Source organism: Loxodonta africana, chromosome 4 (assembly GCF_030014295.1).
Source record: "Loxodonta africana isolate mLoxAfr1 chromosome 4, mLoxAfr1.hap2, whole genome shotgun sequence".
Lineage (NCBI taxonomy): Eukaryota > Metazoa > Chordata > Mammalia > Proboscidea > Elephantidae > Loxodonta > Loxodonta africana.
Window position 1 is genome coordinate 68167526 of NC_087345.1, and position 16614 is coordinate 68184139.

Here is a 16614-nt window from a genome sequence, read left to right on the forward strand (position 1 = left end):
TGTTTCGTTCTGTTGTACATGGGGTCGCTATGAGTCAGAACCTACTCGACGGCACCTAACAACAGCAACAACATGGACTGTTGTGCCCCTCCTCAGGAATCCAGGCTGCTACTTAGCATTATCATTGACTACGGGTTGCCACCTATTAACTTTTAATCACATACCTTGAATTACGGGAGGATTGTGGAGCAACAGATGGATGTCAGAGACTCTGACACTTGCTCTTGAATGAATGGAAAAAATGATGAAGTAAAATTGCTGAACCCCAGATTTCAGTGGGCCACTTGAGAAGACAAAGTTATTATAATGAAACGTGCAAAGACCTGGAGTTAGAAAACCAAAAGGGAAGAACATTTTTGGGATTTCTCAAGCCAAAAGAACTGAAGAGAAGATTCAAGTTCAAGTTGCAATATTGAAGGATTCTGTGGGCAAAATATTGAATGACTCAGGAAGCATCAGAAGAAGTTGGAAGGAATACATGGAATGACTGTACCAAAAAGAATTGACCAGTGTTCAGCCATTTCAGGAAATAGCATATGATCAAGAACCGATGGTACTGAAGGAAGACGTCCAAGCTGCACTGAAGGAAATAACAAAAAACAAGGCTTCAGGAATTAATGGAATACCAGTTGAGATATTTCGACAAACGGATGCAATGCTGGAAGTACTCGTCTATGCCAAGAAGTTTGGAAGACTGGTGAACTGACTGGAAGAGATCCGTATTTGTGCCTATTCCATAGAAAGATGATCCAAGAGAATGTGGAAATTATTGAATAGTATTACATGCAAGTAAAATTTTGCAGAAGATAATTCAAAAACAGTTGCAGCAGTACATAGACAGGAAACTGCCAGAAATTAAAGCTGGATTCAGAAGAGTCCATGGAATGGGGGATATTATTGTTGATATCAGATGGATCTTGGCTAACAGCAGAGAATACCAGAAAGTTTTAATTGACTATGTAAAGGCATTCCACTGTGTGGATCATAACAAATTATGGATAGCATTGCAAAGATTGGGAATTCCAGAACACTTAATTGTACTCACGTGGAAACTGCATAGACCAAGAGGCATTCGTTTGAACAGAACGAGCAGATGCTGCGTGGTTTAAAATCATGAAAGGCGTGTGTCAAGGTTGTATCCTTTCACCATACTTATTCAATCTGTATGTGAGGCATATAATCCGAGATGCTAGACTATATGAAGAAGAATGTGGCATCAGAATTGGAGAAAGACTTGTGAACAACCTGCAGTATGCAGATGACATAACCTTGCTTGCTGACAGTGAAGAGGACTTGAAGCACTTGCTGATGAAGATCAAAGACTGTAGCCTTCAATGTGAATTGCACCTCAACATAAAGAAGATAAAAATCCTCACAACTGGACTGATAAGCAACATCATGTTAAACGAAGAAAAGATTGAAGTTGTCAAGGGTTTCATTTTACTTGGATCCACAAGCAACACCCATGGAAGCAGCAGTCAGGAAGTCAAAAGACCCCATTGCATTGGGCAAATCTGCTGCAAAAGACTTCTTTCAAGTGTTAAAAAGCAAAGATGTCATTTTGAGAACCAAGGTGTGCCTGACTAAGTCATGATATTTTTAATTGCCTCATATGCATGAGAAAGCTGGACAATGAATAAGGAAGACCAAAGAATTGATACCTTTGAATTATGCTGTCAAATATACCATGGACTGCTGGAAAAATGAACAAATCTGTCTTGGAAGTACAGCTGGAATGCTTGTTAGAAGGGACCATGGCCAGACTTCGTCTTAAGTACTTTGGACATGTTATCAGGAGGGTCCAGTCCCTGGAGAAGGGCATCATACTTAGTAAAGTAGAGTTCAGCAGAAAAGAGGAAGACCCTCAGTGAGATGGATTGACACAGTGGCTGTAACAGTGGGCTCAGATATAGCAAGGATTTTGAGGATGATGCAGGACTGGGCAGTGTTTTGTTCTGTTGTACACAGGATCACTATAAGCTGGAGCTGACTTGATGACACATAACAACACAACAACTATGGAGCAACAACAGTTTGGGTAACTTATACGGGCCTGATCTTAATAGCTAGTATTTACTGAGGGTTAAAGTTCTAGGCCCTGTGCTAAACACTTAACATGTTTTAACTTTTTGAATCTTCATAAGGACTCTGGAAGGTAGGTATTGTTATTATTCCCATTTAGATGATGAAACTGAGGTCACACAGCTGTCAGGTGGTGCAGTAGAATTTGCCCCAGGCAGTCTGTCCTCAGAGCCCACGTTTTTAATCCCTAAATAACACTCTAACTAAACTTTAGAGTAGGATTCTCATGCTATTGGTTTGTCAGATAGCATTTTCAGATTTTATAAATATGAAAAACCCAAGTGTGCCTTGGCCCCCTTCATTAATTCATTCAACAATGTGCTGTGACTATGATGGTAAGCATAACCAGACATGGTACATGATGTTATGGAACCTACAGTCTGGTGAGGGAGCTATATGTTAATCAAAGAATCACACCAAAAAATGTAAAATTAAAACTAATAGGGTTTCATAGTAGTAGTACCTGATACTATAAAAGCATATTCTGGGAGGAATTGACCTAGACATAGAGGTCAGGAAGCTTCTTGGAAGTCAAGGATGCTTCCTAGAAAAAAAAAAAAGGAGTCATAATTAAGCTGAGATACAGAGTTACCAGGTAAAAAGGTGGGGAGCAGGAGCATAGCATGAGCCAAGGTGCTGTGGAGACAAAGAGCATAGGGTTTTAAGAAACAAAAGACCAGTGTAGCTGGAGTGTGTAGTGTGAGGCAGGTTGCATGATGCAAGATGGGACTGGAGAAGAAATAGGGTTTAGACTGTACAATAGTGAGAATTCCTATTACTGTCTCAAAAACAGTGAGAAGCCATTGAAATGTATTAAGTATAGGAGTGATGTGATCAGATTTGTTCTGCAGAGATCTTCCTGGCTGCCATGGAAGACAGGAGTAGATGGTGGATACCCTTTAAAGGCTATTGTGGTAGTCTAGGTAGGAGATGTTGGTAGCTTGGATTAAGGAGATATATAGCTGGAGTGTATAGTGTTAGCAGGTTGCATGATGCATCTTGGCACATATAGATTGAGAGAAGTCAGTCAAACTGAAGAATTGTGCAGAGGAAACACTGCCCAGACTTGGTGCAAGGTGGATAACAGGGGATGAGAGATAGTGGGGTGTCATGAGTGACTTCTAGGTTTCTGATTTGTCCAGCAGGATTGATGGGTGGTGCCCTACACTGAGTTAGGAAACTTTGGGTAAAAAAAAAAAAAGAACCCTCTTATTCTTATCCACCTAAGAACTCCAGGGAATAGCTGGGGTTTTATTTTCATTCACTTAATTCAATGTTTAATGTACCCTTACTATGTAGCAGTCCCTGTTGTAGGATCTGGGGGTTCATTGTAAACAAGACAAAATCCCTGCCCTCATGGAACTTATATTTTTGTTGTGAGAAGTAGACAATAAACAAACATATTTTAAAAAAGATAATTTTAGGTAGGAGCAAGCGCAGTGAATTAAATACAACTGAATAAAGGAATCTTGAGTGACCCTTCCCCACAGGGTGGAGGTGCCTCTGAGGAGATGACATTTTAGCTAAGACCTGACTAGTGAAGGAGGTGCCATGCAGAGATCTGGGGCAGAGATTGTTTTCTAGATAAGAGAACAGCAAGTGCAAAGCCCTTGAAGCAAGAACAGATGTAGTGAGTTTTAAAAAGAGAGAAGAAGCCTTTGTGGCTGGTGCCTAGTGAGGGAAGAGGAGAGCGGTAGGAAATGAGGTTAGAAGATAGGCTGGGGTAAGGAGTTTTCATGTTCTACCACTGCACTGAGAAGCCCTTGGAAGGTTTGAAGCAGCAGAGTAAATATGATCTGGTTTCCATGATAAAGAAGATCATTAGGGCTTCTCAGTGGAGGATAGGCTACACTCAGGGCCAGAGTGGAAACAGTGAGGCCAATAGGAGGCTTTAGGCACAAAAACAGACCACAGAATCTGTTAAGTTAAACCTAGGAACTGCTTGTGTTAAAAATAATTTACAGGTTTCATTCATACTTTTTGAACAGTAGTAAAACCAACTTGAAAGAGATCTTAAATTCTCTAAATGTATGTAGAAAAAGGAAAAAAAAAAAGCAATATTCCTTTAGAATTATTTGTATTATACAAAGTAATAGTTGTAGTTAAAAAGGAAGCATGTGGAAAATTTGTGATTTTATTCTGGCTGGTTGAGACCCCAGACTTTGTCCACTTGGAGGCAATAAGTTCCTTAATTGAAGAAAATGATAGCTAAGGTCAAAAAGTAATTGCTTGAATATTGGATTAATAATTCAAAGTTAATAAGTGAAGGCAACAATTACATGTATAATCAGGAGAGTTTGGAGCTATATTTGATTTTATTGCTTTGCACTCCTCTAAAATAATAAAATTATTCAGGGACTTTTAGGGCAGTGATACGTTGTCATTGTGGAAAATAGAGAATCCTGATCAAACTAAAAATAGAGAATACATGGTCTTGCACCTACTCTCTAGAAATATCTACTGTAAAATTTTTGTGATATTTAGGTTTATGTGTGTTAGTGTATTTCTTTACTTAAAAAACCCCATTATACTATACATGTGATTTTATAATCTCACATAGCAATATATTGTGAACCCATTTTCATATCATTTATAGTCTTATTTTTAATGGTAATATGATATGCAGTCTATAGTTATACCATAATTTTTAAAAACGAAAAGCCTATAAGTGAAACATTTAGGCTATTTCTTAGTTTTCCTATTATGAAAAAACCCTATAAAGCATATCCAGCCTTTTGCTACATTTTTGTTCATATTGTGATCATCTTTTTTTTTTTTCTGTAAATGCTCCCGAAGTACTATTTTGTGGTAAAAGAACATAAAAATTTAAGGCTTTTGCTATGTATTACCAGCCCAACAGAAAGATTGTGTTCCCACGAGCAGTGTGTGAGAGTGCTAATTTTTCCACATGCTTGTCAGCTCTGGGTATTAGAGTTTTTTTTTAAAAAAATGTAATCTTTGCAACTTAGTAATTGAAAAATTAGTACCTCAGTGCTTTTATTTTGAAGTCATTTGACTATAAGTGAGGTAGAATATTTTTGGTGTTTGTAATCGCAGTGGTTAAGTGCTCAGAGTTGGCAGTTTAAATCTACCCAGTGGCTCTACAAGAGAAAGACCTGGTGACCTCCTCCTATAAAGATTACCCTACGGGGCAGATCTGCGCCGTCACACTGGGTCGCTTGGAGTTGGAATCGACTCGGTAGCACCCAACAACGATTTGTGTATATATGAATTACTTATTCATATCCTTTTTCTACTTTCCAAATAGACTTATCTTTTTCTTATTGCTTTTAAAGAAATATTTATGAACAATGATAATTCTTGTGTCAGTTATATAAGCTGTATATTTTCCAAGTTTGTCATTTGCCTTTTATTTTTTAAATGTATATATATTTTTTGTTTTAATGTAGCCAGGTTTGTTTACCTATATTTGTTGTTATGCTTATAAAACCTTCCCCACATGGAAGTTACATACATATTCACTCATTTTCTGTTACTGCTTTTATGGTTATATGTTTTTGTTTAAATGTATGCATACATGCAGGTATCTTTTTTTTTTTTTTTTTTAATTTTATCATTTAGAAAGAAAGTCACACTATATCCCTACTGACTTCTCCGGCTGCTGGTGTAAAAACAGTTGATCCCCTGCCTTTAAGGGAGGATTCTGAAACCAATATCACCAAATTTGCTGAAGAAACTCATCCAGTTTCAAAAATTCCAGTGTCTCCAGCAAACACCCCTAGGCAGTATCCTCCTCCACCCTATGCACCATCCTACTGGCATCCTTCTCGTCGAATTCAGGGGTCTCTAAGAGATCCAGAGTTTCAGCATAACGGTAATTCTTTTCATTGTTTTTGTTTTATAAAATGAAGATGTTAATACTAATAGGTATAAAAACTATAAGTATATACTAAATATTAGTAAATTACAGTTTTTTTCTTAGTTAAAATTAGTAAATTACAGTATTTCTTTTTTTTTAGTTAACGGTAGATTTCCTTAAATAGGGAAAATCTGATCTTTGTAATGCTCATTGAACTGCATTTAAGTTTACTTTTGTGTAAGTATGAGATGTCTCTCAGGTTCTTTCTCTCTTCTCCAGGTGTGACAACCAAAAATGTCTCCAGACATTGCCAGGTGTCCTTTGTTTATAGAATTCAAGTTAGCAGTTGTTTTCCTTTATTTATTTAGGCATTGCTCTGCCCTTTTCTAGTTTCAACTATTACTGTGGAAAAGCTCAATGGTATTTTTATTCTGCATCCTTTGTATGTGGCTTTTTTTTCCTTTCTGACAGCTTTTGTGATGATCTCTTCACTGAAATTTTACAGTGATGTGCCTTGGAAAGGGTCTCTTTTTTATTCATTTCATTGGTGTTCAGTAGACCTTCTCAACTAGAAACTCATGTTCCTCAGTTGTAGGAAATTTTCTTGAATTATTTAATCAGTAATTTCTTCCCCTCCATTTTGTCTGTTTCTGGCGTTCTTATTATTCAGACCTGTTGGACATGTTGACACTGTATATTCTTTTCATACAGCATCCTGTTCTTGTTTCATAGATGTAGTGTTTTCTGTCTTTGAGGAGATAAATGATAGTTTGCTTTTGTTTCCTTCTCCCTGAATTGTCTTCAGTCTTCTTCTTTCGGTTTGTTTTGGTACTGTAGTAATGCATAGCTATCTTTGGACACTTTAGGACAGAGTGCTAGAAGGCTGATTTGGAAGAGTTGAGTGCATGGTGGTGCCTGGTGACTAGTTGGTTTATCTGTAGAGATATGTGGCATGTCTTTAGGTCCTTTTTGTAGCATTATGGGGATTCCTTATAGAAGAATCTTTCAGTCTCCTGCTTATTTCTTTTATGGGAGCTATGTGGGGAATAGCTTTGGAAATCCCAAAGTTCAGTATTAGATTATCATGAATCCCCCTGTTTTGAACATGGCACCCTTGCCCTCAGTTGAACCTGGTGACCTTCAGTCAAAGTAGCTCTGATTTACCTTATTTAGAAAAGAAACCATTCTTCTTTTGGAAAAGTGGTGATTACACAGCTCTGCAAATATAGGGAAGAGAGCTGCAGCATAAATGTATTTTTAAAAGACTTCGAACCAGTTCTCCTGGTTCAGTCTTACCTTCACTTCAACTTTCAGAGGTTTTCAGTATCACCAAATCCTGAGCTGTGTTAGGGGGAACAAATCGATTGCTTCTTGCCTTCCCTCTGCTACTGGCTTAGGACTCAGCTTGCTTGGATGTGAAAATAGCATACTTACTGCCCTTCCATTTACTTTCCATCTTTGAAGATTTTGTTACTACTTTCTTGTCTTTCATTTTCTTTGTCCTGATGGGTTTATGCCATTTTTTGGGTAACTATCTATATTCAATCTTCCATTTTTAAACAAAGTCTACTACATTTATTTAACATTAGATCAATATTATCATTGAAAAAGTTCTAGAAACCTATCCATAGTTTGTTTACATACTTCCTAAGTACATATACTAATGAATGTTCCTTTGACAGTAATTTCTATCAAGATATAAAATTAAAATTTCTGAAAGTCCACTTGCAGTAAGGAAGGGTTTATTATAAATAAGATATGCCGTTTGCCATCTTCGGAGGATAATTTCTTCTTTTTTTTTTTTAAGTGGGAAAAACAAGGATGAGCAATTTCCAGTTGTCGCAACATGATGCCTTTAATGATGAAGGTATTTCAGTAGTCAAATAAATACAAAATAAAATTAAGAGGTTTTTAAAAAAAAAAATTTTTTTTTTTTTTATACATGTAAAATATGGCACAGTGGTTAAAGTGCTTGGCTACTAACTGAAAAGTTGGCGATTTGAACCCACTGACCACTCTACAGGAGAAAGATGTGGTAGTCTGCTTCTGTAAGGATTTACAGCCTTGGAAACCCTATGGGGGCCGTTCTGCTCTGTCCTATGGGGGTCGCTATGAGTCAGAGTCGACTCTACAGCAGTGGATTTGGTTTATTATATGGTAATAATATGGCCTCACGTTTGATTAGCGCTTATAGTTTACAGATGTTTTTTCATTAAATCTTTGAAGCCCTGTAATGGGATGGGTGGGTTGTGAAATTATCCCCATTTTACAAAAGAGAAAACAGACCTATACCTGCTAAGAACATTTTCTAGATCAACATCACACCTGAGGCCAGTACTTTTTCTATTTCTCCACAGCATCAAGCTTGGGGCTCAGGAATTTGGCCTACTATCATATGCATCTTTTTTTTTTCCCAAATGCTTATATATTCTTAGCAATTTTCAATTCGCAAAAAAATATATGATATGGGAAAATGTGTAGTTTTCATTCTGACAGATTCATATGCTTCTAATAGCAGGAAGAAATTTGAATTCTTGATGTGAACAATGAAATTACTATTTTAATTCACACTAAGAAGTATGAATTTACTGAATTTATAAATTTTGAATTTTAAAGTAAATTTGAATACTTTATGTATTAGAAGTTCACACAGTAAAGGTTCCCCCCCCCCCCCCCCCCCCGCCCCTTAGCAAGTTTGGAACATTTTTTAGATTTCATTGAGCTAAACATCAAGTTTTGTTTTGAATTGCCAGTATCTGGCAACTGCCACTGTTTTGTTGGGGGCAACTGCGAATCCAGTTTTGTTTCCTTTTTAACGGAAAAACAGTGTTTGCAAATAACCTTATAATAGATTTGCTTACTCAGAATGAGGAATTTCAGTAATAATGAAGGGTGGTGGTTGTTCTGTACCGTCGAGTGATTTTGACTCATAGTGACCGCTATAGGACAGAGTAGAACTGCCCAACAGGGTTTCCAAGGTTGTAATCTTTACGGAAGCAGACTGCCACATCTTTTCTCTCAAGAAGTACCTGGTGGGTTTGAAGCACCGACCTTTCCGTTAGCCAAGTGCTTAACACACTGCAGCACCAGGGCTGCTTATAATGAAGAGTAGCATATAAAAATCAACCATTATTTCTGTATTCAGTGAGATTATTATGGAAATGTAATGTAAGTACCATGTTAAACATTATGTTCACTTCCGGCATTTTTTAAAAAAAAAGTTTAAGAAAACTGTATTCTCAGAAAAGCTCTGCTTTTTGAAGCATGACAAGACAATATGATGATAAATCATTTCTAAATAGTACTGAAATCGAAGACCATGTGTTTCAGGGGATGACATTGTGGGTTCTCAATGTTCATTTAACATTAAAATATTTGATTTCTAAGTATGATAAACTTGGAAAACTACTGTGAACCATCCAGAAAATGTTAACATCTTACGTTTTAATAGATTACTTTTTCCCTGAAAGACCCAATATTGGTTTTACAAAGCATGATGCTTTTAATTATCTGTTAATGTTATAAAACATTTATATAATAGATTTTTTTGTACTGAGTATAATTTTGCAATTCTTTCATTGTAGATGACAGATTGTCTGAGATTTCTGCTCGCTCTGCAGCTTCTAGTCTCCAGGCTTTCCAAACGCTGGCACGAGCTCAGAAAAGAAAGGAGAACTTCTGGGGCAAAACGTGATCAAATGTGTACCTAGTTGAGTTGCTTATATTTAGGGAACTGTTAGCATTATTTTTCTTTATTGCTTACTGTGTTAAGATTTTTCAAGTGTTTGGATTTTTTTTTTAGCATTCCCTACTTAAAAAGAATTATCGATTTTTCAATAGTCAATTTACTTGGAAATTTTTAACACGGGTTTTTGCAATTTAACTTTTAAAGAATTCTTTTTATATTTATCCCAAGGTACAAAGAGACAGATGACCTAGTTCTTCACATGTTCTGACTTTTGTATTAGGTGTCAGCCGTAGCTCCTAGAATTGAGAATTTCACCCATCTAGAGAATATTCTAAAAGGATGAACAGAGTGCAATAAAAATTAAGATCCAAGTTTGAAGTATGTATTCTTCCAAGATTGGTTGTATGTGTCTTCATAATTGTAGAAGTCATAAAAATGAACTTGTTGTTCCATTAACTTTTACTGTAGTGTTAATTTTAGTACCTTCTGTGTGTGGTAACAGTGTTATTTAAGATAATGTACTTTAAGATTGAAAATACTAGCTGTATATATTTTTATTTATGTAACAAAGTTTGTTGAGAGAATATATTTTTGATGCTTGTGTGTATTGCATTTGTATAAGAACTTTGGCTTACATTTGAATAATGTCTGAATTTTAAAAAAATTATTTGTATAATGGGATTTGAACTTTATAGACATTTCAAAATAAAAATTAATCAAGTATGTTTTCTTTCTCCAGAAAGTAATTAAATTGAGCAAATAATTATCTTTTAGAAATATTAATCAAAATTTATACTTCTTTTGTGGCTGTAAAAATGCAAACGAACTGAGTCCACGATATTTTTGCATAGGGCAAATACAGAATTTCCAAGGCAAGCTTTTTTTTTTTTCTTTTAACCCATCCTCTTTTAACTCTTCACTCATGGACATGCTGTTGCAAATCACAGTAATTTTAACTTTCTAAAAAATACAGATTTCATAAAATCTGTTGTTTAAAATCTTTACAATAAAGCATAGGAGGTACTGAAGATTACATGTAGTGTCAGTTAGAAAACAAGTGTACTATCTCTTCTAAAGTGTTTAATCTGGTTAAAGTACCTCTACAAGCCATTGATTTACAATAAGTTATTAATGATTTTAAGTTCCATGAAGTTGGAAAGAACTGTGGGCATACAAACATTTGCCTGCATTCCACTGATCTTTTCAAGTAGTTTATTCATAAAAAAAATTACTAAAGCACTAAAGATGCAAATAAAAGTTAGATATAATTTACTGTATAACTGGAGTTCAGAACACACGTTTTCTTTTTTAATTAAAAAAATTTTTTTTATTGTACTTTAGATGAAGGTTTACAGAACAAACTAGCTTTTCATTAAGTAATTAGTACCCATATTGTTTTGACACTGGTTGACAACACTCTCCCCTTCTGGACCTTGGTGTCCCTATTATCAGCTTTCTTATCCCCTTCTGCTTACTTGTCCTTGCCTGTGGGCTGGTGTGCTCATTTAGTCTTGTTTTGTTTTATGGGCCTGTCTAATCTTTGGCTGAATGGTGAACCTCAGGAGTGACTTCATTACTGAGCTAAAAGGGTGTCCAGGGGCCACACTCTTTGGGGTTTCTCCAGTTTCTGTCAGGCCAGTAAGATGGCCTTTTTTTTTTTTTTTCTGGTGAGCTAGAATTTTGTTTTACATTTTTCTGTAGCCCTATCTGGGACCCTCTATTAGAATCCCTGTCAGAGCAGTTGGTGGTGGTAGCTGGGCACCATCTAGTTGTGCTGGACTCAGTCTGGTGGAGGCTGTAGTACTTGTGGTCCATTAGTTGTTTGGACTAGTCTTTCCCTTGTTTCTTTGGTTTTCTTCATTCCCCGTTGATCCAGATGAGGTGAGACCAGTGAATATCTTAGATGGCTGCTCACAAGCTTTTAAGACCCCAGATGCTACTCACCAAAGTAGAATGTAGAACATTTTCTTTATAAACTATGTTATGCCAATTGAGCTAGATGTTCCCTGAGACCGTGGTCCCAGCCCTCAGCCCGGTAATTAGGTCCCTCGGGGAGTTTGGATGTGTCTGTGGAGCTTCCATGACCTTGTCTTTGACAAGTTATGCTGGCTTTCTCAGTATTGTGTACTGCCTTACCCTTCACCAAAGTTACCACTTATCTATTATCTGTTAGTGTTTTTCCATCTCTGCCCCACCCCTCCCTTGTAACCATCAAAGATTGTTTCTTTTTGTGTGTAAACCGTTACATGAGTTTTTATCGTAGTGGTCTCACATGATATTTGTCATTTTGTGGTTGACTTATTTCACTCAGCATAATGCCCTCCAGATTCATCCATGTTGTGAGATGCTTCACAGATTCAGCATTGTTCTTCACTGTTGCGTAGTATTCCACTGGGTGTATGTACCATAGTTTGTTTATCCATTCATCTATTGATGGGCATCTATTGTGAACAGTGCTGCAATGAACATGAGTATGCATATGTCTGTTTGTGTGACGGCTCTTATTTCTCTAGGATATATTCCTAGGAGTGGGATTTCTGGATCATACAGTATTTCTACTTCTAGCTTTCTAAAGAAGCACCGTATCATTTTCCAAAATGGTTGTACCATTTTACATTCCTACCAGCAGTGCATAAGAATTCCAGCCTCCCCACAGCCTCTCCAACATTTGTTATTTCTGATTCATGCCAGTAATGTTGGGGTGAGATGGTTTCTTATGGTGCTTTTGATTTGCACTTCTCCAATGGCTAGTGATTGTGAGCATTTCCTCATGTAGAACACACATTTTCTTGGCTTCTATGAAAATGGGCACTGAGGCATATTAGTTGTAAAGTAACTTGTCTCTCTAGAAGCTTAGAGGTATCATCATCTTATTCAAATGTTCGTTAGGACAGAGTTCGATGGCAGATCACCAATCAATGGTAAAGAAAGGGTTGGAATTACAGCCAGCTTGCAGGGAACAATGCATAACACAGTCTCTTTTAAGCCACAGACTGAAAATCTGGGTATACCTATTGGAGTAAGTCACACCACATGACCTTGATCTATCAGATGCCTAGGTCAATTAGGGCATGGATCTCACGACCAAGGTCATGGCCCAAGCCTGTGCATGACGAACTAGCTCTGCAATATACTACTGACTGCCTCTCTTAAAAATCCTGCTCAGTCATCTTGTACATGTATGCCACAAACCAAAGGAGTGGGCTATGGGAGAAAACAGTGTTGAGGGATCAGTGCTGCTCCATCACTTGTACTAAAATGAGCAGCTCAAAGGCCATGCACTTGAGTTGTTGGGTAAGTAGTTTTAGTTACATGAGAAATGCTCCATGGAATTTGCTGGCACTTAGGAACTGGGATTGCTAATTCAATTTTTAAAATCAGTTTTACTATGGCATATTTTTATGTACAGTAAATTACAACCATTAAAAATTACAGCTTGCTGAGATAAATACACCTGTGAAATGACCACCATAATCAAGATAACAAATATTTCCATCACTGTAAAAATTTCCTTGTTTTCCTTTGCAGCCAATCCCTGTCTGTATCCCTGGTCCCCAAGGCAACCATTAATCTGTTTGTAAGAATTTCATATAAATGGAGCCATCTTTTCCGTCTGGCTTCTTTTACTTGGCATGATGCTTTTGCAGTCATCCATGCATGACTGTATGTTTCTTTTAACTCATTCACCTCTTGGTGGACATTTGGGTTGTTTGCAGTTTGGAGCTCTTGTGAATAAAATTGTTATTAATATTTGTGTGCAAATAGGCTTCTATTTCTCTTGGGAAAATAGGTAATTCAATTTTTATTCACCTTTAATAGGACTACTTGAGTATACAGACTATACCCAAATCAGTGTTATAAGCTGGTGGCACGGTCCACTGGTCTAAGTTGGGGGATCTCACCAGCCAGACTGGGGAGTGAGCATCAGAATTAACATGGTAGTTTTTTCCAAAGTGCACATACCTACTCCGTTTGTTCCTCCTTCCCCTCTGTCTTCACCCTAGATGCTTAGATTCTCATGTGTCCCTGGTCAAGAACCTAGATGAAAAAGCACATCTATGGGAGCCTTTGCATTTAATTTCTGGTCTCTGGAACTCTGGGCCTGAACTCCAACTCAAGAACCCTTGAAGGATGATTTTGGGAATTAAAAATAAATAATAAGATAAATATGGTTGGTACGTGGTAGGAAATTTTACCATGTGATTTAAGCATCCCAGATTGGGATACCCTCATTTTATAGACGGGAAAGTAAATTTAGATTAAGTGACTGGCCCCAGAGCTTACAGCTGGTAAAATTAATCTGGGTCTTCTTACTCAAAATCCACCTACGCTGCCGTGTTTGGAGTGTGTGTGATAAAATTGTAAGTTTTACTGTGATTCAGTTCTGTCTCTGGTTGATTCACGTAGGAGATAATTTTCCACTTCGCCTTTTAATAAGATAAGTGAAACATCTACCCTTTTTTCTAGTCGGGAAAAAAAAAAAAGGTATGTAGGCTTTGAATTACTGTACAAATGGATTCAACTAGAATGAAAGTGAGTTAACGTTCAAAACGTTCACGTTTGTCCTTATATAGGGCAATGTTGTGGTGGGCTACCTAGGAATCTCAAAGATGGTTTGTGTACCTTTGTTGTAGCTGTACATGCACATAGTAAAATTAGATACCCATTAAATACATATGTTGACTTCTGGAAGTTTACCAAAGGAGCAAACAATCTAAAATGGTAGGTAACCCTAGAATCTTTTATATTTGACTTTGGAATATGATTTTGGCGTTTTTACATGTGGTGTTGGCCATATTAGTGTGCTCAGGCTCAGTCTTTGTCAGACTGCCGTTTCTCAGGTTCGCAAGGTGAGTCAGCTGTACAGAGCTATTCCAGGCAAAAGAACAGCCTCTGTCAGACTAGGGTTGTGCCCACTGAGCCTGTCCATGTGGGGACTCTAAGAAGCCAGCGTGTCCCTCCAGCTTCCCTTTGCCTCTTCAGCCCTGTTCTGGTAAACTTTCACGTTAACGTTGACCTTGTACACTTATCTGGCCATATGCACATTTTTCCGGTGGTCAGTGGAGGCACAGAAAAACCCAGGCCTTTGCTTTCAGGCTCCAAGTTGAGGTTCCTTAAACCTCCCATTTCATGTTTTACTCCCACTCCGGTCGTGTGAGGTCTGCCATGGGCAGCAGCCTCTCCCAAGCAGGGGGCAGCTCCCCACTCCTCCTACCCCAGTCATATGGCGGGTAGGAGGGAAAAAGCAGCCATCCTAATGATGGCACCTGTTTCTCTCCCACAAAGTGCTCCACCCACTAGTCCCATCTATGGCTTCATCAGGGGTCACCAATCATGTCCAGACCTATATTAGAGTGTCTCCTTGGAAGCTGAGTGAGGGACGAGGACTGAGGGGACACTGAGCCTTCTTTGGAAGTCAGAGCATGAGGCCGACAGAGTGACGTTTGAGGAGTTCACAACCAGTTCAAACCACGTTATGAACAATGTAGATAACGCTAAGAAATTGTTCATTTTCACCTTATACCTTCTACACCCAGTAGCATGCCAGAGCCATCTTGTGGGCCAATTGTGAAATAATCAGGAATTTTGTAAGCAGGTTGTTAAAGTCGGTAGCTTCAAATTGGCCATGGCAGGAGTATTTACAGGGGCATCAACTTGACGGCAGCTAACAATAACAAGGAGTACTTACACCACAGAAATCAGCAAATGCTATAAATCGGAGTACCTTCCCCCACCTCCAGCTGGTTTACTAGCCCACCACTGCAGCCATTACACCAGTTTTTCCTTTTCATGTCATTTGACATGAGGGAGAAAACAATCCCCTTCAGAAGGGAGCAAAGAGGTAGCTCAAGCTGCTGTGAGATTTACTATATCATTTACATCTTCCTGAGCTTATAGAAATATTTTAGTTTCCTTGCTTGGCCGAAGTCTGTCCAAAAATTAAAAGGAAATTACAAATAGCTGTTAATACACTAGCAAGAGATGATCTCTGATACACCCATGGAGCTACCCAGAGATGGGTTCTAGGAATCTGTAGATATAATTTCCCAGGTAATTCTGATGTTCAGGTAGCTTGGGAATGACTGGCTTTGGGTCTATAGTAACCCATGGTTTAATCCCAGCCCCACCTCAGCAAGCCAATTAAAATTCTTTGAGCCTGTGCTCCTCATTTTGCAGATGAGGATAGTAGTTAACTCTGAGATTTAGTTTAAGATGAAGTGGCATACGATCTGTAAAGGTGCTTTCCTTATGTTATTCAAATGTTATTCCATTCAGAATGTTCTATATGTTGAAGGCAGATTTTCATTAGGATGATGGGAAACGAGGCTTGTTTTATAGACTAAGGTAAATCTAGAAAGCAGGAGGCAGTGTATTCTGAAATTGTAGTATCTTGCATCACAGACCCTTCTGTTCTGACCTACATTCAGCTCTTACAGAGGCAGTTTTGGGTAGAGGTGCTGAAATGATTTATCTATTTCCGTTATGTGGTAAAGCCAAGAAGACTCTGAGTACCTTGTTGTGACTCAGCGACTCTGGACGTGGAATCAATTACCTGATACATGCAAACTGGATTAGTGTAACCATGAATTGGAGATGTTATCAGCTATGAGTCAGGAAATGCTGAGATAAAGGAGCCACAATAATCACAGATGAAAGATAAGCAAGGTTGGTCCCTGAATGAATGTATGCACAATATCAAAGATTTCCTATATTTGCTACAAGTTATGTTTTTAAAAGAGAAATAAAATTCAGAGTTTTGTAATTTCAAGAAGAAAATACAAGTGAATCTAAATACCACACATTCTGGGAAAATATAGATGCGTTAGACTCATAACTTCAATTATAGTCAGTTTAGGCATCTCATTCAGGAAAATTTTGCCCACGATGAGTACCTTAGCATTCAATGTTCCCGTTAAAAAATTATTCAGGTCAAAGCAGTTAAGGTTCTGGGAAAATCAAAAGGAATTGAAAATAGGTTTGTCTGACAATGGCAACACTTTGGTTCCATAAAGAGCCATAAAAA

General features: G+C 37.7%; 1 protein-coding gene across 8 annotated transcripts in view; it reads left to right on the forward strand.

The window, feature by feature from the left end:
• The window catches only part of MDM1 (Mdm1 nuclear protein), a 55202-nt gene extending 39837 nt beyond the window's left edge, over positions 1-15365 (forward strand). For 3 of the 8 annotated variants that reach the window (XM_064283918.1, XM_064283919.1, XM_064283920.1), the window contains 3 exons: positions 5665-5917; positions 7710-7769; positions 9487-15365. In XM_064283918.1, the coding sequence (XP_064139988.1) occupies positions 5665-5917; positions 7710-7769; positions 9487-9596 (423 nt within the window). In that variant the 3' untranslated portion in view covers positions 9597-15365. Of the gene's footprint in view, positions 1-5664; positions 5918-7709; positions 7770-9486 lie in introns of those variants that run through there. The other 5 variants (XM_064283917.1, XM_003405191.4, XM_023558581.2 and 2 more) reach the window with 5 other exon arrangements.
• The last annotated feature ends 1249 nt before the right edge of the window (positions 15366-16614 follow it).